This window comes from Pseudonaja textilis, chromosome 8 (genome assembly GCF_049901715.1).
Source record: "Pseudonaja textilis isolate UNSWEBS1 chromosome 8, rPseTex1.2, whole genome shotgun sequence".
NCBI classification, from domain to species: Eukaryota; Metazoa; Chordata; class Lepidosauria; order Squamata; family Elapidae; genus Pseudonaja; species Pseudonaja textilis.
Genome location: NC_141997.1, coordinates 3795052 through 3818616, shown reverse-complemented (window position 1 = coordinate 3818616; position 23565 = coordinate 3795052). Strand labels below are relative to the sequence as shown.

The 23565-nt window shown below is 35.8% G+C and overlaps 1 protein-coding gene across 1 annotated transcript in view; it reads left to right on the top strand.

Annotated features, from left to right (window-relative positions):
- IL1RAPL1 (interleukin 1 receptor accessory protein like 1) overlaps positions 1-23565 on the top strand; it is a 1645997-nt gene that overhangs the window by 271282 nt on the left and 1351150 nt on the right. Inside the window, exon 2 of the mRNA XM_087938178.1 lies at positions 10662-10767. Within this exon, the coding sequence (XP_087794304.1) occupies positions 10686-10767 (82 nt within the window). The 5' untranslated portion in view covers positions 10662-10685. The remainder of the gene's footprint in view (positions 1-10661; positions 10768-23565) is intronic.

Genomic DNA, 23565 nt, shown 5'->3' with positions numbered 1-23565 from the left:
ATATATCATAGTTACATCTTGAGACCAGCTTTTGTTGATATAAAAACATAAGCCTCCTTTTTTAAAAAAACCTGATGACTCTGAAATTCTGTGTGCTCTAAATATCTGAAAACCTGATATATTTATAAAGTCATCCTTTCATGTAGCCAGGTTTCATTGTAGCATAGAGCTGATGAGTTGTAGAAATCAGAATTGCATCTATTTAGAAGAAGAATTTCATCCATCTTATTAGCAAGTGATTAGGATCTTTCATTAATCCTGCCAAGTCATTGATGTATAAATTAAATAGTAAATAGTATTAAATAGTAATGGGGCTAAAATGCACCCTTGTCTTGCCCCTTTGCTTGTGTGGATCCTGTTAATCAGGCTCCATTAACCCCATACTGCACTTTCAAACAAGTACTTGCATATAGGGTTTTAATTAGGATTAGTAGTCCAGGTTCAATTTTAAGAGCTGTCAGTTTATGCCATAGTACATCTGTACTTATCATATCATAGGCAGCTGTAAGATCTATAAAGGCTGTATATAGGGATCTCCTCTTATAGGCATATTTGGCAATTAGATAATTCAGAACAAAGCAGTTGTCAATGGTAGATTGGTTTTGTCTAAAGCCTGCTTGTTCTTCTGTGAGAATATAATTTTCCTCTGCCCAGATTTCCATTTTGTTCAGAAGGAACCTTGCATATATTTTTGCTATGATATTGATCAGGGTGATGGGTCTATAGTTACTAGGGTCCTTTGTATTCCCCTTTTTTGTATATGGGGCCACTCTTGCCATCTTTCAGCTAACTAGAATATGGCAGGTATTATTTATCTGTGTGAATAGACCTGCCAATAATGGACTCCACCAATCAGTGAAGTTCTTAAATATTTCTGATGGTAGAAGATCCTTACCTGGGGCTTTATTGCCCTTTAGACATTTAATAATAGATTGTATCTCTTTTACAGAGACCAATGGCCATAGGGGAAGGGTTTCAGAGGGTGCTTGTTCATTGCTTAGAGCAGTGGTTGCCAACCAGTGGGCCAGGATCTACTGATGATCCCTGAGAAAATTTTGGTGGTCCGCAGAGAAATGTCACCCCCAAAGCACGCCCCCCCCCGCAAAGCCATCAAGGCTGTGCGGGTACACAAGGCTATGCTGCCAACATGGCCCGTGGGAACACAAGGCTTGCATCACTTGCATTGTGAATAACACAAGGTAGTGAGGGGAGGGAGGAAAAGGGTGGAGGGGGGGACTTGCCCCACTCTCCCCACATGCCTTGCCTGGCCACTGGGCTGCTTCTTTCTGCTTCTTTCTTCTTCTGCTTTTGACTGCACTCAAGGAAAACAGCAAAAGTCTTTCTTTCTCTCCCCCAAACTCCAACAGAAATGAGTCTTTGGAACCCAACAGAAATGAGTCTTTGGAACCCTTCAAGGCATTCTGCTCCAAGAGGCTGCACCATTCTGGCAGAATTTGGGGGAGAGAAAGGCTGGCTGACTTCTGCTGCTTCTGCTGCTTTCCTTGCATGAAGCCAAAAGTCTATCTATCTCTCTCCCTCCCTGAGAATGGAACTGGAAACAGTATCCTGCGATCTGAAATGAAGAATGGTATAGGAGAAGTGAGAAATGATACAGGAGAGATGAAAGGGAAAATCCAAAACATGGACGAAAAACTTGAGAACTTTCAAGAAATGATAATAACAAAGCAAAGAATTCTGAAAGTGGAAGAAAAAAATGAGCAAGTAGAGAAAAAAAATGAAGGATATAAACTATAAACTGTTACAAGCAATCTTGGAGTTAGAAAACACCGTGATAAAGCTGGAAACAGAAAAAGCCACCCACTATCTAAGATTTCAAAATATAGTAGAGGAGAAGGGAGAGGATCTACCGGAGATAATGAAAGAACTATTGGTGAAGGCACTAGGAATAAATAATCAGGAAATGGAAATTGATAAGTCCTTTAGGATCTACACAAACTATGTGAGAATGTATAACTTTCCCAGAGAAGTTCAGGTAAGGTTCATGAAAAAATCAATAAGGGACAAAATACTTAACAAGGCAAGAGACGAACCACTAGAATACAAGGGGAAACAACTGGTACTATTAAAACAGATCCCTAGGAGAGTAAGGGAACTTAGACAAAGCAATGGACTTTTATAACAATTAATTTAATGCAGAAGAGGAACAGGAAATAAGAGGAGAAACAGTGCACAAGGGCCAAAAAGTACCAACAACAGAAGGGAAACATTTACAGCAAATTCAGAGTGAAAAGGAGAAAAAAGAATGCCAAGAACAAGAAGGAGCAATAGCAAACAAAAAACAAAAAAACAGAGAAACAAGAATAATCAGGCATATAAGACCTAGGTATAAATAAAACAATGCAAGAGGAAGTAAAGATGGTATCAGTCAATATAAATGGGCTGAACTTTCCTATGAAAAGAAAAAAAATACTTCTAAAGCTACAAAGATCAAAATTGGATATAATATTGTTCCAAGAAGTACATATCAAGAAACAGCATTATAAACTACTGGAATATCCCAAACTAGGGAAATTATTTTATTCATTATCACAACAGAAAAAAGAGGAGTGGTAATATATGTTAGGGAGAGATTAAATGCTAAACAATTTTTCAGAGACAAAGAAGGAAGAATTTTAATGCTGGAGGTGACCCTAAACCAAAAACAGACACTCTTGGTTGCTATATATGCACCAAATGAAGGACAAGAGGAATTCTATAAAAACCTTCACAAAAGGATAATCAAAACAAAATATGAAAACATCTGTGTTATGGGAGATTTTAACACAATAGTTGATACAAATTTGGACTATAAAAGTAGTAAAATAAATAAGAGACAAGAAAAACCCCACCCAGAACTTCTACTAAAATGATAGAAGAATTAATCAATACAAGACACTTGAAGTGAAATGAATCCAGGAAAAAAGCAGTATACATACAATTCTAACGTACATCAATCCTGGTCCAATCTGAGCAGCCTCACAATGTCACGCATATGCTGATGATTGCTATCATCACTAAGGTGTACTATAACCTCCAAGAAGAGGTTGACATCTCTAGACACACAAAAGAGATCCAGCACACTGCTTGAATGGGCTGAGTGGTATGTGTAAGAATATGTGTAATTCTTATCCTTACCTCCCAGAATTTGGAGATTACCCTTAAAAATTAAGGAGACTAGGAGCAGGCCAACAGTTTTACTTTTGCAGATTCTCAAGAGCCACTGAGGATGGTTATCAAAAAACTCCCCTGGAACTCCCTTCTTCTGGGTGAACTCATACAAAGAAGGACCCAGCCTAGTGTTAAAATCTCCGAATAATACAACTATGGACTGAAGGTACAATACAGATATATCATCTAGGATAACTTCCAAATTTATCCAGTATTTGGAATTATAATACTGGGATGTGTTTGGAGGGATATACACATTTACCAGTACTAACTTGAACTATCAAATCCAAAGTTAACAGCTAGGAAATATGAATATTTATCTTCATTGTATAGTTTCTCCCTCTGCCATTGCAATTCTTGCTTAATGCATAACCCATCAGAGGGTCTCCCTTTGTTTTTGTTTTTGTTTTAGGCTGTGAAGGTCCATCCCTGAAAGCCTGATAGTTGTACTGGTTCATCCACCTCAGTTAACCAGGTTTCCTGAATGACTATTACATCAAATCTAGGCAGAAGGTTCATTAGTCTACTATCAACCATCCCTTTCCAGCCAGCCACGTTCCAGATCATCATCTGTATGAGATTCCCAGAGGTAGATGATTTGGCTTGGTTGGTTGGTTGGTTGGTTGGTTGATAAGAATGCCAAATGTCAACTTGACATTGGAGCTAGGTCAATAGTAATTGTTTCTGTATAGACGCAGTTATTGTGAGGTTCGGTATTTCTCTTCATGAGTTGCAAATCTTGTTGTTTCTCCTCTTTCTCTTGATTGTCAGTGTTCCACTGACATTTCTTCAGGTAGGTGGGGACTCTGGTTTTCTTCTCTTTGTCTAGTTGTCCTACCGGATGGTCAATTTGGACTTGTACTGTTATGTCCTGTTGGATGCTCCTTTCCTCCTCTTCTCTTTTTATTTATTTGGTGCTTGAGTGCTTTCAGAAGCTGGACGTGATAGCAATTCCATGGAGGAGCTGCCAGAAGGAAGCAAAATATTAGTTTTCTGTTGCACTAGTTGCTGACCTCAACATTTGACCAATTATTTCAGTCTTCTTTAATATCATCTCTTGGTCTCCTGGGCAAAGTGTGGCAAACTAGTGGACTAGCTTTTCCTTGTCATCCCTGAATTGAAGCTTTCCGTTGTGTAGGTTTAAATATTCTTTTTTATTGTTCTTATCTTTTTCTAACCTTGTTATTTGAGGATGTGTTTGTTTGACCATTAGAGTTTTGGAGTTCCCAAGATTGAGTTCCAAGGTTGGGGGTCTGAGCAGGTTAGGCATGCTCTTGGAGGGGGTAAGGTGTGTGTGAGGGCTCTGTGTGTGTGTGTGTGTGTGTGTGTGTGTGTGTGAGAGAGAGAGAGAGAGAGAGAGAGAGAGAGAGAGAAAACATCACTACCAGCCCTCCGAGGTTATATTGGATCTCTCTCCCCCCCCCCCGAGAACGGAGCTGAAAAGCAGGTTAGGAATGTGGCTGCCTTGGAGGGTGTGTGTGAGAGAGAGAGACCTCTGTGTGTGGGGGGGGGGAGAGAGAGAACACCACCACCAGCCCTCCGAGTTTAGATGATCGATCTCTCTCTCTCTCTCTTTATCTCTCTCTCTCTCTCTCCCACCAACATCAGCAAGCCACTGTCAGTCAAAATTCATATAGTGGTCTGCGGGATTTAAAATTATGAGTTTGGTGGTCCCTGAGGTCCAAAAGTTTGGTGACCCCTGCATTAGAGTATTATGAAATGCACAATAAAAAACAATTAGCACTAATTTTCTTGGATGCTTAGAAAGTTTTTGATAATATTAATTGGCAATTTATGCTCCAACACTAAAATGTATGGATTTTGGTGAAAAATTTACAAATATGATAAAGGCAATCTACATGCAACAGAAAGCTAAAGTGATGGTGAATGGAGATGTGACAGAAAGCTTCAATACAAAAAAAGGAACAAGACAAGGTTGTCCACTATCTCCATTATTATTTGTTTTAACCTTAGAAGTCTTAACCTGAAGCATTAGGCAGGACTCGGAAATAAAAGGTATGGAAATTAAAAAAGAAAAATATAAACTACAAGCATTCACTGACGACTTGGTCTTTACATTAGAAGAACCATTAGAAATGGGTCCTAAACTGATAGAGAAAATTGAGAAATATGGAGAGGTGACAGGGATGAAAATAAACAAAGAAAAAACTAAAGTAATAGTTAAAAATCTCACAAACAAAAAAGGGGCCTTGACAGAGAAAATAGATTTGCAGATAGTAAAGATTAAATATTTAGGCATCCAATTAACAACAAGGTGATGATCAAAGATGACAACTATAAAAAACTAATGCAACAAATTAAATTGGACTTGGAAAGGTGGAAGAACTTACAATTATCCATGTTAGGGAGAATAGCCACCATGAAAATGAATATACATGTATTACCAAAATTACTTTTCCTATTCCAAACAATACCGATAAAATCAGAGAAGAAATTTTTGATGGATTAAATAGAATAATTTTGAAGTACATATGGCAGGGCAAAAAAGCTAAAATAAAATGGAAAATGTTGCAGGAATCTAAAAGTAATGGGGATTTTTGACTCCCAGATTGGGAACTATACTACCAGGCATCAGTTCTTACATGGATAAAAGAGTGGATAAACTTGAAACACAGAAGGCTGTTATTATTAGAGGGACATGATCTCCAGCTAGGTTGGCATGCCTTCCTATGGTACGGTAGCACGGTGCAAGATATTTTCAAAGGCATTGTGTGAGGAACACATTGCTTCATATATGAGAAAAATAAATAAATTACAGAATTATATGAAAATACCAGTCTGGCTTTCCACTATGGAAGCATTAATATATCCAAATCTTATTAATCTGGAAAAAATGTATTCTATAACAATATTCTGAATGAGAATGGTGAACTTAAAACTAGACAGCAACAACAGAGTCATGGGGTGGATTTAGCTTGGTAGACTTAGTAGATACAATTAAGATATGAGAAAGATGTTAGGAATATAAGTCACCTAACAGGTATTTGGGTTAGAAATATATAAACCAGGATAAACATTTTAAAACTGTATCTTCGAGAGATTGCAAAAACTGCAATTGGGTGTGGTTACTCAAATGGCCATAAGATGGAGCCAGAAACCTGGGTTGTTTAGCCTTAGTCTCAGAAGAGAGTGTAAGTGAATCTCTGTTTCCTTCTGTTGGAAAGTATTGCCATTCCTCCATTTTTCCTAACTGACTGATATTCCTGGATTTGATGTAAGTCTGATACTGAACTGTTTTTGACACTGGAATTTGTTACTGGATTATCCCTGGATTGAAAACTGACTGATTTACTTGTGAATGACTTTGGACTGCTTATTTTGAACTTTGCTTAAAATCTTTATTGGAAGTAAAAACCAACATTTACTGTACAGTGTATCTGTGTGCTGTGTGTGTATTATTCAACCACTACTCTCTATATGTCTCCCTGTATGCACTCATTCTCCTAACGGGGAATTACCTCAACAAAATACATTAAAACATGGGGCCTAAATAAAGAACCAACATCACTAGATAAGATACTAATGGGGACAGATGAAACATTAATAAAATATATAATTACTCATTGATGTATAAAATGGAAGAGGAGCAAGTCAAAGAAACAACTATTGTATGGGCAAAAAAAACTTTGGTTACAATATAGAATTAAGAAATGGCAAAAAGTTTGGGACAGGAATTATAAATTGACTATGACCTCAGTATATAAAGAAACCTTATATAAAATGTTTTATAGGTGGCATTTACCACCGGCAAGATTGGTGAAAATGTTTAATAATTTGTCTCCAAAATGCTGGAAATGTAACCATACTCCAGGTACTTACTATCATATGTGGTGGACTTGTATCAAAGCAAGAAAATATTGGGAGAAAATAAGTCGCTGGTTGGAAAAGATAGCTAAACACAATATAGATCTGAAATCAGAAGTATACTTGCTGGGCATAATATCAGATGGTTATGATAAAGGGGTCACATATTTAGTTTTACATATACTGACAGCAGCAAGGATCAGCTTTGTAAGATACTGGAAAAATGAAAACACCCCGCCAGATGAGGAGATAATTTGGAAAATTTTAGACTGTGCTGAAATGGACAGATTAACTTTAAAAATAAAAGATAAAGAAGACAAAGAATACTGTTCGATATGGAATAGATTTTATGAATGGTTAGAGACATGAGGTAGAAATTAGAGCAGTGATTGCCAACCAGTGGCTCACTGGTGGTCCATGAGAAAATTTTGGTGGTCCAGAGAAATGTCACTCCCAGAGCGCCCTCCCAAAGCAATTAATCCAGGCTGCATGGGAACACAAGGCTGTGCCACCCACATGGCCCACAGGAACAGAAGGCTTGCATCAGAACAACACAAGGTAGTGAGGGGAGGGGGAAAAGATGGAGCGGGGGAACTTGCCTGGCCACCAGACTGCTTCTTTCTGCTTTCTTCTTCTGCTTTTGGCTGCACGCAAGGAAAACAGCAAAAGTCTTTCTCTCCCCCAAACTCCACCAGAAATGAGTCTTTGGGACCTTGAAAGGCATCCTGCTCCAAGAGGCTGTGCCAGCAAAGACTTATTTCTGGCAGAATTTGGAGGGAGAGAAAGACTTCTGCTTCTGGTGCTTTCCTTGCATGAAGCCAAAAGTCTCTTCCTCTCCCCCTGAAAACAAAGCTGGAAATGGTATCCTGCGATCCCAAATAAAGAACAATTAATCAGTAGGAAAACAGGGTGGGGAATTTTCCTGCAGACTTTTTTGGGGATTTTCCTAGGGTCACTGCAGACAGAGACCCTGGGGAAACTCCCCCAAAAAAGTCTGCAGGAAAATCCCCCACCCTGTTTTCCTACCGATCACAGAATACCATCTCTCTTTCTCTCTCTCTCTCTCTCTCTCTCCCCCCCGCCCAAGAATGGAGCTGAAAAGCAGATTAGGAATGTGGCTGCCTTGGAGGGGGTGGGTTGTGTGAGGGATTGTATGTCTCTCTCTCTCTCTCTCTCTGTGTGTGTGTGTGTGTGTGTGTGTGTGAGAGAGAGAGAGAGAGAGAGAGAGAGAACATCACTACCAGCCCTCCAAGGTTAGATCAGATCTCTCCCCCTCCCCCTGAAAACTGAGCTGAAAAGCAGGTTAGGAGTGTGGCTGCCTTGGTGTGTGTGTGTGTATGTGAGAGAGAGAGAGAGAGAGAGAGAGAGGGAGAGAGAACATCACCACCAGCCCTCCAAGGTTAAATCAGATATCTCTCTGTGTCTCTCTCCTCCACCAACTTCAGCAAGCCACCATCAGTCAAAATTCATATTAGTGGTCCATGGGATTTAAAATTATGAGTTTGGTGTTCCCTGAGGTCCAAAAGGTTGGTGACCCCTGAATTAGAGGAAGAAAGATGATGAATATATCTAAAATAGAGATGGTTTATAATTATAATCATAATTACTAAAAATGTAAATAAGCTAATATACAAAGAAATTTAGTTAAAAGTACTTGATGTTAATATTACTATCATGTGTTATTATTAGTATATATTAGTATTGCTACCACTTCAGTACATGTGTTAATATTTAACGTGGTATTCTTTATGGTTTTCTTTTTCCTTTTTCTCTTGTAAATGGTATATCCTGACAATACACTGTATTCAAAAATGTTTATGAATAAAATTATACAAAAAAGAGAATATCATCTAAGTAAACTAGGACCCTTTTATAAAGATGCTCATGTAGTACCTCATTTATCAATTGCATAAATACCGCGGGGTTTCCTGAAATCCAAAAGGCATCACTTTGAAAACTTCCAAGTGGGCAATTGAATGCAGTTTTCCATTCTTGCCCTCTCTTATTCAGACTCGATAGTACGCCTCTCACAGATCTAGTTGGTAAATATTTTGCCTTTCGCCAAATGGCCTAAGCTTAAAGGCCATCTGCTGTTGGACCGAAGGGGGGAGGTCCTATTCCTATCCTTATTTTACAGTAGCTGTAAAGTGATGGTAGGAGCCCACTTGTCTAGCCAAGCCAACCTGAGAATGAGCAATCTGTCATTTTTGGGATAACCACAAATCATATCATTTCCCAATATTGTCCTATCTCCAGTTTTACAGATTCAGTGACTGAAGTTGTGGGTTCCTCCCTGATTAGAGAACCATCTACTTGTTCAAAACAGCTTAGGGATGTAGTTTTTATTCCTAACTTCTGAACCGTTTGAGGGATGATTAGACATTGGGTGCAGCCAGTGTCTACTAAAGCTTCAAGCTCCCACTGAGTTCCAGTGCCAGGCACTCTAATACAAATCTTTATGAAGAAAGGGCAGATAGCTCCACTACTATCAGGTCTTCATCAGTACTCCCTCCAGAGTCAATCATTTCAGGAGCTGGAGTTTCGCCCCCATCAAGTTGGAGAGGGGGAACCTCCACGGGCTGTTGTGCGAACTTCCCTTTCTCAGGTGGTTTATAGGGAGTTCATTTCTGCTAGGGTGAGGCCGATGTCCTTGCTTGTGAGACAGATGCGGGTGCTAAACTTTCTGAGGCTCTGTGACTGAGTTGGCCACATCAGTAGCATTTTATGGTTGGGCTGATGGCTGGCTTCAGTTCAGCTGTGGGGTTCATGGTTGGACATCTGCCCAGCTGGCACTTGGGTGCTTTCTCTTGAGTAGCCCTTTATGTACACATAATGAATACCCTTCATTTTTGCAAAGATTTGTAGAGAATTATGTGTGTATAATAGCCAAACATGAACATACAGATACCAGCTGCTATCCCAAATACTTTCTAGAGTCTAACTTTCACAATTGTCAGGTTAACAAATGTTCCATATCCTACCTCAATGTATTGCAGCCTCAGTATTTGGCAGTGAGATACCATAGATATGGAAGAAAATATTCAGACTATATTATAATTTTTGCTGCATAATTCTAATAATAGCTAACTGCATGGGGATACCACTTTCTTTGAATAAGAGGAACAATCTAAACATAAATTATACTGTCATTCTAGGAAGGCACAGGTGAATATTATTGCCTTAAAAGTTTGATTCACAGACTGATTTAGACTTTAATTATATTATGTTGAAGAAATATTCATTTAAATGTAATACTATGGACCACAATTCAGTATGGACTCCTATTGATTGCAATCTTGTTAAAATTAACTTTGTTCAATTGAGCTGTACGTTCTTCTTTTTAAGAATTATAATTTCCTTCTTATATGTACATCTATATGAACATTTCCATTCCTCAGTGGAATAAGATTTTACCACATTTTGAAGAGACAATAGTACTTAACTAAACTGTTCAAACGTTTTAATTTGTAAGTCACTGGGAAAAAATGTTCTTTATTATTTTAAATAATATACTTTTAAATAATTAAAAGTAATTTTAAACATAATTAGCATTCTTCAGATATATAAAGTATACTTAAGAGATAAGAGGTAAATTCTTTGCAACTCTTAAAGTTCTTTATCATCAAAACCCTATAAAATACTTCAAATATGTCTTTTCTTTTCTTTAGGGAACAGCCTTGGAGAACTTGAAAATGTATGTTCCGGTTCCTCACTTAATTATATTTTATGCAAGTCTTGTTCAAAGTTTGAAGGTTGTGACCAAAAGGGGTTCAGGTAAGAAGATTGTTTTTCATTTTGTCAGAATGTACAGAATATATATAAATATATCTGTTTGCATGTGCATTTTGATGATGTCAAAGCAAGTAGCTTTTTGTGAAACAAAATATCCTTCTTACATTTGTTTTACATATACTATTAAACATGATCTGTTAGAAATAATTTTCAGTTGGTTAATCAATGGCAAGGATTCAATTCTACTTCATTCATGCTTACAACAGACTACATAAATTAAAAAATAATAATCAAAATCTAGTTGATTTTACTAGTACTCTAATTGAGCATAAATCTTGATACTAATATTACAGGTTATAGATAAGAAAAAAACCCTAAAAATGTATCTATGATATATAGTTGTGCTGATGATGTACAAATTTTCCATTGAAGTAAAAAATTCAGTTTCGTTTATGTGGCCCATATGATGCTTAAAATGTATAGTTATTCAGTTAGCTACTGGGATTGCATATTTAGTTTTTTATGTGCTGCCTGTAAATTTTGTATTTAGTTGATTGTTCAATCACATGGTGGGTTCAACTATAATTTTAATACATGGATTATATATATTATGTGATTTTGTAACCAGATGTTATAATTTGGGTTAGATTCTAATTTTTCAGCATAGATCTATTAATGGAATCTTGTTTTTTTAAAGTACAATATATATTGTAGAAATTATTCCAGATTATAAATGGAATCTTGTTTAAAAAGTGTTTGTAATTCATGAATTGGTCTGTATATAATTCATGATATTGTTCTTTGCAAAGGTGTTCTAGTGGGAATAAGCTTTACAGTTTGTTTTTCTTTCAGAATATGCTTAATTCTTAGCATGGTTTTCTAGTACTCATATCAGAAAATGCTACGAAAAAGAAAGACCTCGTGAATATCTAGATATTTAGTTTTCATATTAACATTTATAATAGGGATTTTTCTTTTGTAGCAAATTTGCTTGTTTTTCAGGAACTTCACTTAACCTTTAAAGCTATCCTAGACAGCTGCTTTTTGAAAAAAGTGTACCAGAGGTATTAATGTCAGCAAGATAGTATTTATATACCTCCTGTTATGCATGTATAAAAGAATGCATTATTTCCAAAATAGCCAAGCATTACAATGTCATTGTTAATCATTGTTTTGATGAAATAATGAATAGGCAATATTCTAGTTATACAGATATAACTATATTTGATTTAATATCTTCATGGAAGATTTTTTAAATATTGTTTGATATTTTATATAAAGAAAACATTTGAAACATATACTTGGGGAAGGATAAAACTAATCAAACATGAAATTGGAGGAAAACTAAAAGAAAAGGAATTAAGGAGTATAATAATGTGATATGGTATCTATACATTAGAAAAATGGTATAGCCATTGTTACATCATGAAACCATATACCATTTTATTTCATCTTCCATTGAATTATGGTCAACAGTATACTAAATTGAATTACATATAGTTGTGCATTTTGAAAAAGTTTATATTGAATTATAATCAGCATACATTAAAATAGCAAATTTGGTTTTAATAATACTTAATTTGATTTTTGAAGGTAATTAAGAAAAATGTAGCTGTTCTTTAATCATTTGTGAAGGACTTTGTACTGGACAGACTTATGCATTTTTTCCTTAGCTTCTATTTTTAGTTTTATCTCTGTTGATAAAATTATATTAATTTCAGATGTATTTTAATTCCTGTAGTTATTTTCAATTGTTGAAAAATTTAATCAGACAGAGTTAAAAAATATTCCAGCATTGTCCAGTTTCTGTAATGGTATGAGCACTTGCAATCCATTCACAGGGATAATATGAATTGGTCCTTTTGACTCCCTCAGGAGAAGTTCCTTACCTCTACTATTGTACATTTCCAGAATTCTTCTATAAGTCATAGTCAGAGCTAAAAGATAGATAAAAGATTCCTATCTTTTATTAAAAAACAAATTATTTTTAAAAAGCTGGGCTCAGCATTCTTTTTTTTCTATAGATACGAAAGTATCTTGCTGGTAGTCACATTCCGTTAGAATGATATTGTAATCTCAGAAGATATTCAAGTTACTCATAATGCAAATTACAATTAGGAAGCAATTGACAGTTAAATATAATAGGAAAATGGACAGAGAAAAATATCATAAATCCTGCAAATTTAACATATAGTTTAGATAATAAGATATAGTAAGTATCCAGCCACACAGACAGTAAAGGAACGACAAAATAGGGCTGAGGTGCAATTCAATCCATAATACCAATTTTAAAATTATACTAATTCTAGTTCACATTTGCCTTAATGATTATTTCTTTCTTATTCTCAAACCTTTCTTAAGGTTGGTGTGCTGTACTTATCTGGTGGGAACCAGATTTTTTTTTAAAGATGCCTTTTCATAATAGGTTGGGTTTTTTTTTTTTTTGCTGAAGAAACATTAGGATGTACCGTATAACTCTCCTGCCTGCCTTGATGCAAGAATAAATTAACAGATTGATTGATTGATCGATTATATAAAATTCTGGTTGAATACGTTTGGAAGCCCACTTACAATCTTCATGACTTCTAGAAGGAAAAATAACAAGTTTTAGCTAAAAAAATTATTCACACTGCCTCAAATTCTTCATGATTTTGTTATTAAAAAACCAAATCTACAATATATCTATCTCTGGTTAGCTGTTTTGAATATCTGAAAGGTCCCAGCCTTGTCTTAGTACCTGTATCTCTTAAGTTATGTGATAACTTAAAAGGAAATTTATTTACCTATTTCTTGATTTCTGCATCAAATGATTGATAAGATGAGCCAAAATTGTAGAAAAATGTAGACTAATGCATCATTTCTATCTTTCTGCTTCACTTTTATTTCATAAAAGCTGGAGGTTTTTGAAGCAATTCAAAACACATTCTTTGTTTATTTAAAAACAGAAATTGCTGGTTCCAGCTTCTTTGTTAGTGTAATGGAGGTGTTTGTCAGTGTTCCAGAAAAAGAAATCCAACACCAAAACTCCAAGATAGGCATTTTCTCAAAGTTCTATTTTATTAGAGTTGTCATACTGGCACATCTGGGAAAACCCAAATCCGAGAGTTCCGGGTTTTCCCTCGGTAATTGAAATTCAAAGACCCATCCCTTGCACCCATAAGTCCATCACATGGCCCAATCACCATCCGTCCTAACAGGAGACAATCCTCTAACCACTCCTCAACCAGGTGCAAGATTACATGACCTTGACTGAAAAGAAGAATGCTATTATGTCTAACTACCTACACCCTTATGAAATCCCCCCTCCCAATTTCCCAGGTTCAGGAATGTGGCAGCATGGAAGCTGCTGGTGCTAATATAGCTTCCAAAGCTGACAGCATTTTGGAATGAAGATAAAACAAAATATAATTGGATACATTTCTGCACTTTATTTAATAGTAACATTTATTGTTATTAAACAGTGTCACATTGTACTTTGGGGAAAAATATGAGAAAAAAATGTGCATCCATGACTGTGTATTTTTAGTTAAACTATAATACACTTACTAACAAAATAATAAAGTAACATGTACAGTCCATAGGTATAGAGATAGACACAGTATCTATGCTCCCATGGGGTACTATACTCTCATAGGATACTGTTCTCATATTAACAAAAACCACTATTCTATATGTGCTACCCATTGACATAACAATTCTGGAAACTATATCTACTTTTAGTGTGATGTTGAAAATATTTCCACATTATCTTTGTGAAATAAAAGCATTGATATTTCCAAAATTGTTTTCCCCTTTGCTGAAGAAATAAAGAAAAAAAAAGTATTCAGTTGTGGCTTTGATGAGTAATGAAATCACCATTTCTTTTTAAAGTGGAAGTGTTATCATACACTGTGTGAATTTGTCCTGACAGAGAATGAATCTTACAACTGGATTTGAAAGCATAAAGTTAAGAGGAAGTATTTCACATTTACAGTATTTTTTGAATGAAATATATTGAAACAAGACAAATCTGTACCTGAGGAAAAAAGAGAAAACTATTCTGGAATGTTTTCTTAAGAGAAATTTCAACTATTTCACAGAAGACTTTACCTTTTAATTACAATAAGATGATTTACAACATCATTGTTGCCTCTGTGGTAGAATAATATTTCTACCAGTGCTTCTAGCAACACTGGAGATTTTTCATGATTGTTTTAAATCCTAGCGTTTGCTAGGACTCCCTTTTAGTTCCGGGCCTTGTTGATTAGGGCTGAAATAATTATATTTCCTTGGAAAGAAGATTCCTGAAATTTTGTCTCTTGGCATTCATTATTTCTTCATATTAATCATAAATATTTACTTAGGAGTTAGTTCCTCAATATTCTATAGAATGTACCCAGGGTGGGATTCAAAAATCCCAACAATTAATTCTCTGCCAGGGTACTGGGTTCATGTCTCCCATGCTCCCGCCCCCACGCATGCATGCCAGATACCCGACAATCAGCTGTCGGGTGGCTGTGCGCACATGCATGCACAGTGGGGCTCTTCCGGGCAACCTCTTGTGTGTCGGCAGAAGTGGATATGTGTGCCACTTCTGGCACGCGTGCAATAGGTTCACCATCATGGGGCTAGTGAAAATCTGGGAGTAGAAACCTTCAGAGATGAGGGAGGAAAAGATTCTGCTGTAGGAAAAGTTATCATCTGTCTAAGATCCATCAAGGATAATCAGTGAAGTGAATGTATTATGATGTACATTCACTTTGAAGTGAATGTATTATGGATGCTTCTGTAATAGGCTGTCAGCTGGTGCTCCATTCAAAATCCAAGAAAGAAATACTTAGACTCCATTAATTAAAGAAAAGGTATCTTTTACTGGAAATCAAGTGGTAGCAACAAAAGAATTCTGAATCTGAGAAAATGGGCGTGTAAATCACATATACAAAGTGATGGCAACGTTCCCACCCCGAATAGTTCAATTGGCTCATCCAATTAAAAGTTGTGTATATCATCATGTGGGCATCTCCAGGTGGTGATGAGGCCTCTGTCCCTTGACCTTGACCTATTTTGATAAAGAGTTGCAGCTGCACATGACATAAGGTAGAAGCCTAAGCAAGAATCTTCCCCCTCCCAACTTATACAGTTCTGTTTTTTAAAATCTCCAGCTTGCTTCTCATAATCATGCCCCCCCTCCTCCCCCCATTACTTATGACAGCCGAAAGATGCAAAGAAAAGGAAGAAAATCTTAAAGGCTGACATGCAGATAAAAATCAGGAGAGAACAATAATACTATTAGAAATAGATAAGGCTGATTATTACTTATGTTTTCACAATGTTGAAGAAGAAAAAGGAGAAAATTTGGCAGAAATAATGGCAGAGCTGCTGGCAAACATTTTAGAGATATCCAAAGAAAAGGTGCTTTCCAAAATGGATGAAATATTTATAGAGTTCATACCAGACATGCAACAAGAAACAGACTTCCCAGAGAGGCACATGTGAGATTTACCCCAAAAAAGCAATAAAAACAGAGATACTACAAAGAGCAAGGGATGAATCCATAAAATATAAGGAGAAAAAAAATAGTGGTTTTAAAACAGATTCCCAGAAGTGTAAGAGAGATAAGAAGGGAATATCCATTCAGCTCTCCTCTGATGTCTCCATCACCAACTGAGTTATATGTCTCTTCAAATGAACCTTCCTCAGCGGTGCTTCGGTTAGTTCCTCCTGGTCAGAGAGGGCTTCTAGCTCCAATTTCCACCCTGGCTTTTGGCTGCTGTGGGTGAGGGGTGATTCCTCTGGTCCTGCCATCCCATCTGTCTTTCCTCCCGATGCCAATCAACCAGTGGGGCTTTTTGGAATCCTCCAGGGTCACTTCCTCCTCTCTAATGGGATACAGGGAGCAGGCATCCAGGTGGGTAGTGGTGGTGGTCTCTCCCCAGCATTCAGCTTCTCCCTGCTCCCTGCTTTGCTCAGACATGGCTTGCAGGGTCCCCTCGGTGGAGTGAAAGTTTCTTCTCTGGGTTGATTGTTTTGCAGACTTTGCTTTCTGTAAGGATTGCCTCTCCTAACTTAAGAAAGTGAAGACTTTGAAATGAAGTATTTCAAAAGGAACCTTTTATTAAGCAGAAATGATAGCAATATATTCAAAGCAAAATCTGAATGCCCTTAGGCTAAACAAGTAGAATTAAACAGTAGAGATGCCTCCCTTTAACTAGATGCAGATTCAGCCAATCCACAGGTATGAAAATGTTATTGTACCAGCCACTCTGAGAACTAGATAAGCCAGCATTCCCATGGCCATCTTCTGCTACCCACATGGCCCTCCCCGTTACATTCCCCAAGAGGTGAGAAAATCTCAGGGCACTTAAGACCAGGATACAAGTTATAAAATAATGATTGTCACAGGCAATAGTAATGAATCAAATTTTTAAGTCCCCCCACCCTTCTCCCACTTGAATGGCAGTATCACTGTAAGGGATCTGACAGCTTATTAAGAATGGAGTAAATTTTAGATGGCTGATACCAGAGGGAATATTGGTGACTTGGATGGAGCAAAGACATAGATTAGATTCCATAGAAAAAGCAGAACAATTTTATGACCACTATTTTGAACTACAAGAACGAGTGACAGTAAGAGGGGAAAGAACCACAAAAAATTCTTAAAAAGTCAAATGGAATTAATAAAACACAAATTAAATATAATAGATAAGGAAGAATTAACACAAAAAATTAGAAACACTAAACAACATTTTTTGAAAATGCAAATAAACCAGGAAGATGGCTGGCATATAAATTGAAAAAAGGAGAAAGAAAAAAATTGATACACCAGTTAATGGATGAGGAAGGAAATATTTATCATCAAAATGAGGACAAAAAGAAAATGATTCAACATTATTACAGAAATTATATGATCAAGAGATAGTCTTAGAAGACAAAATAAAACAATATTTTTTAAAAAGCAGAACTACCTAAAATATCTGAAACAGTAAAAGCCAGAGGTGGTATTCAGCAGGTTCTGTCCAGTTCTGGAGAACCGGTAGCAGAAATTTTGAGTAGTTCAGAGTACCGGCAAATACCACCTCTGACTGAAGATTTTACAATATCCTTCCCCTGCCATGCCCACCAAGCCACACCCACAGAACCAGTAGAAAAAATATTTGAATCCTACCACTGGTAAAAGCCATGTTAGATGAACGTATAATAATAATGGAATTAATCGAATATATTAATAGATATATTATGCTCATACCAAAGGAGACAACAGATAAATAATACAGGCTGATATCTCTATTGAATGCAGATTATAAAATATATCCTTCAATAATTGCAGAAAGACTTAAAAGATTTTAAAATCAATTTGTACATCCAGACCAAAATGGATTTTTGCCTAAGAGACAAATTAAAGAAAATATCAGAATAATTTTAAACACATTGGATTACTATGAAACACATCCAGGGAAGCAAATGGCATTGATCTTCCTAGGCACAGAAAGCATTTGACAATTTGAACTAGCAATTTATGTTAGCACAGCTGATAGATATGGACTTTGGGGAGAAATTTATTAATATGATTAAGGTGATGTATTATAAGCAAACAGCAAAGGTGATGATAAATGGAGACATGACAAAGAAGGTTACTATTTAAAAAGGTACAAGTCAAGGATGCCCTTTGTCTTCCCTATTATTTATACTGACACTGGAGGTACTAAATAGAAATATTAGACAAAAAATAGAGACAAAAGTTTCAAGTTGATCTGCTTGACAAAAAGGTTTGGAAATAAAAAAAAGAAAAATATAAGTTACAGGCATTTGCAGATGATTTAGTTTTTATTTTGGAAGATCCATTAAAAACAGGGCCTAAGCTAATGAAAAAAATTGAGGAATATGGCAAAATGGCAGGATTGAAAATGAACAAAGAGAAAACTAAGATATTAGTTTAAAATCTCACAGAAATGCAGAAAAAAGAGTTAATGAATAGATCTTCAGATTACAAAAAAAAATACTTAGGGATTAATTTAACAGCAAGATGTGTAACTATCAAGGAAGATAATTGTTATAAATTGATACAACAAATTAAAATAGATCTGGAGAAATGGAAAAATCTGCAACTATCACCGAGTGGTAGGATAGCTACAATAAAAATGAACATATTGCCGAGATAATTATATTTATTTCAAACAATTTCAATAAAACTGGAGAAAAAATACTTTGAGGAACTTAATAAAGTAATATTAAGATATATTTGGCAAGGGGAAATAAGTTTAAAAATGCTGCAAGAATCAAGAAACAGGAGGCTTTGGGTTACTGAATTGGAAATTATTATTATCAGGCAGTAGTACTCACTTGTGTGAAAGAATGGATTGTGTTGAGGAATAAAAGGCTATTGAGTTTGGAGGGACATGATTTGCAACTGGGCTGGCACACCTTCTTGTGATATGGAAAAAATAAAATACATGGTTACTTTCAAAGGCACTATATTAGGAATGCATTATTGTTAGTATGGGAGAAAATCAGAGAACAGCACTATTTGATAATACCAGTCTGGCTCTCAACAATGGAAGCACTGAGTCATCCAAATGTTGTTAACACAGAAAATATTGTTAGATATAAAGACATTTTGAATGAGAGGGAGGAACTCAAAAGTAAATAAGAATTGAGGGATCAAGGGATTGATTTGACACAGTATTAACAAGTGCAGATACATTCTAGATATGAGAAAGATGCAAAACTATATGGTTTCTATAAAGAACCAACAGAATTAGATATTAACTGGGGTAGAAGAAAAATTGATTTAAAAAATGTATAGCTACTTACTATACATTAAATTGAAAGATGAACAAGTAAAGGAAACAATGATAGCATGGACAAAAAATTTCAGTTATACAATTGAACTAGACAAATGGCAAAAATTGTGGGATAGGAATTACATATTAACAATGTTAACCGCATATAAAGAAAATTTGTCTAAGATGTTCTATAGATGGCATTTTAAACTAACGCGGTTGGTAAGGATGTTTAAAAACAAATCAGCTAAATGCTGGAAGTGCCACCAGATACCTGGATCATATTGGTGGACTTGCTCAAAAGCAAAAAAATCCTGGACAAAAATACATATGTGAAAAAATGATAAAACAACATATTGATTTAAAACCAGAAATATTTCTATTGGGGATTCTACCCGAAAAATACAGTAAGGAAAACGCATATTTAGTTATTCATATATTAACTGCTGCCAGAATTGTATTTGCACAAAATTGGAGAGTGAAGAGATACTTACAGATGAGAATGTGATTAGGAAAGTATTAGAATGTTCAAAAATGAATAGATTAACGCTAGCAATTAAGGAGAAAGAGCAAACTGAATACTATATGTTATGGGATCTATTTTATCAATAATAAAAATGGAAGTTAGAAACAGGAGAACAAAATAAAGAAGATATATTAGAAGAGATAAGTGAATATTATGACTAGTATGTTGAATATTATTATGTTAACATTGTAAAATTAATATATGGAATATTACTATGTTAAATATTGCAGAATTAATATTAATGTAATGAAGTATGTTGCAATTTTGATTATTGTTTAACAAAGATATTTGTACCCAGACAACACATTGTTCAACTAAAGATGGAATGATTGTATTTAAAATTATATCTATATCTTGAACTTCCAGAGTCACTGGATTGAAAAACAAATAAATAAAAATTATTAAATTCATTTTAATATGTTTTAAAGTAAAATGCAGCTGACAAAAAATAGCTCAGTTCTCAAACACATTATGCAAAGTTCAAATGTAGAATTGCTCAGTTTTCATTTAGCACTTGTTGCTATTGTTCTTTTCCTCTAGCAGATAAATATAATGCTTTCATAATTTTAACAGAACACTTCTGGAGAAATAAATTTTAATCACTCTCAGTCTAAATGCACAGGAAGAAGGATGATCTCTTTGTTGTTTTATTGATTATCTCTTTGTTGTTTTATTTTAGAAAAAGAAAAGTACTGGATTTTTTTTTAAAGTAAGGGGAGAAATTCATCCTTCCCCTTTATATTGTTTTATACAGCATTCCCATTCAATTAGTCCAGCCTTTAAAATTAATCATCTTATTCCAAATTAAGTTCAATTCAGCATTTTGGATGGAGGATGGAAATTAACTTAAATATGTCATTGGAGAAGTATTGGCGCAGCATTTATAATGTTCAGATTCACTATTAGTGTTCCAGATCTTCCACTGGAGAATTTTCAAAAGCATGAAATAATCTGAGCCTATAAAGCAACAAAAGCAATGCACTATCTGAGCTAATAAAAAGCATCTCCAATATAGAATGTTAAATGTACCATAAACTAGGGATGTCAATCAACATTACATTTCTGGCATTTTATTTTAAGCAAATTTGAGTTATAATTTTATACTGATTTGCAATAAGATACCTATATTCTAACAATTAGAAGTAATGTTATTATTGATTTTTTAAGAGATCCCTCTCCATTTATTTTTATTTTATTTATTTATTTGTCAATAACTTACAAGATAATAAACATAGGTATAAATATAGGAAATGGATACGAATAATTGTGGACAATAGGACAGAGATGGTAGACACGATTGTGTGCTTATGCATGCCCCTTACATACCTCTTAGGAAAGGGTGAGGTCAATAGTGGTTAGTTTGAGGGGAAAGGAGCGTGGGTTTGGGGATGTGACAACAGAGTCAGATAGTGTGTTCCAGGCATTGACCACTCTATTGCTGAAGTCGTACTTTCTGCAATCAAGTTTGGAGTGGTATACATTAAGTTTATATCTGTTGTGTGCTCTTGTATTGTTGCAGCTGAAGGTGAAACAGTCAGCAGCGATTGGTAGTACATTAAAACAGATTATTTTATAAACTATGTTTAAGTCCAACCGTAGGCAACATAGTTTTAGGTTGTTCAAATTCAAAATCTCAAGCTTGCTGATGTAGGGTATTCTATTGCAAACAGAGAGGAGTGTAGTACTCTTCTTGTGAAATACTTCTGGACCAGTGGTGGGATTCAATTTTTTTTTAACTACCAGTTCTGTGAGCGTGAATGTTATATACCTGTTTCCATGGTATATAATACTAGCATTTGTCTCCCTCATATCTCGTTCTAGTTTGATTTCATTGTAGAGTTTTAAGCAATGATGATCATTAATATTTTTTAATATTATCTCAGGAAGTCAGGGTTCCAGAAAAATCCAACTCCAATTAAAAACTCCGAGACAGGCATTTCCTCAAAGTTTCCTTTTATTAGAATAGTTATACTGGCACATCTGGGAAAATCTGAATCTGAGAGTTCCATGTTTTCCCTTAGTAATTCAAAAGTCAAAAGCCAACCCCTCCCACCCATCAGTCCATCACATGGTCCAATCACAACCATCCCTCCAAGCACTCCTCCTCCAGGTGCAGGAATAACATGACCTTGACCGAAAAGAAGAATGCCATTATGTCTAACTACCAACACTCTAAAAATCTCCCCCTCCTACTTTCCCAGGCAGAGGAATGTGGCAACATGGAAACTTCTGGTTCTAATATAGCTTCCAAAGCTGACACAAGAGAGGTAATTAGTAGGAATTGCAAGCAGTGAGACATAAAATAAGTGATACATGTAAAATAAGAAGAAATTGTGATAAATATCTTATGTTTCTTTCTTCTTCAGGCTTCTTCACCTAGAATAGCTGTTCATTTAAATAAACAAAACCAACTTGTTTTCTGGTCTGCTGCTTGATGTATATTGGCAGATAAAACAAGTTCTCTTTCATTCTTGACTTCATTTTGAACACAAAGGAGAACTACCGGTAGTTCAGAGAGCTGTGTTTTGCATGACACAGTCAATCTATTTTTTTTCTGCAGGATGATTCCAAGAACTTCCAGATTCTGAATAGTTAATATTCTGCTGTGTCAATTGGAAGTTGACCAGTGGTGGGATTCAAATTTTTTACTACCGGTTCTATGGGCATGGCTTATTTGGTGGGCGTGGCTTGGTGGTCATGTGACTAGGTGGGTGTGGCCAACTCAATGTCACTCACGTCCAAAGGTGCCTCGCCTGGCTCCTTCCCTCCGAGCTGTTCCTTATCACGCCCAGTCTCAACGTATCTATAGTTTTGTAAAAATGTTGTTCACCCTTTTTTGACTTTATTATCTGCATACTATAGATGTACTTTCATGGACCACTGAAAGGAGGAAATGGCTCACATGCTTTGCCCAAGAGTATGATAGGCAACAGGTTTTTAATGGGCTGCCAGTAAGAAGGGAGAATGTATTTTCCAAAGCACCAGAAGGCAAGCAAGAAGCAATGGATGGAAACTGAACAAAAAGAGAACAAAAAGAGAACCTAAAACTAAGGTGAAACTTCCTGACAGTGAGAACAATTAACCAGTGGAACTGCTTGTCTCCAGAAGTTCTGGGTGTTCAATCACTGGAAGTTTTTAAAAAAAGACTGAACAACCATTTCTCTGAAATAGTGTAGGGTTCACCCCAAGGTCCCTTTTAAGTGTTATTCTGTTATTCTGACACCTTTCCCAGGACCTCTACTCAGAGTTTGGCATCCTCAGTTTTCCTGTGCAGGGGGTTGGACTAGAAAAACCCCGTAGTCCCTTTCAACATTGTTAAACACATGTCTATTTATGCTCTGGACTATAGACATTGAATGCATGTAAACCATGAAAAATACCTAGGCAAAAGAAAGGCAGTAAAATCACTCTAGGTGTAGGGACACTGTAAAATATTAATATAAGATAAATAATGGAACAATTAAAAATAATAGCACAGAGTTTTCTCGCTCTCTCTCTGCCTTCCAATTTCTCTTTCTTTCTTTCTCTCCCTTCCTCTTTCTTTCTTGCTCTTTC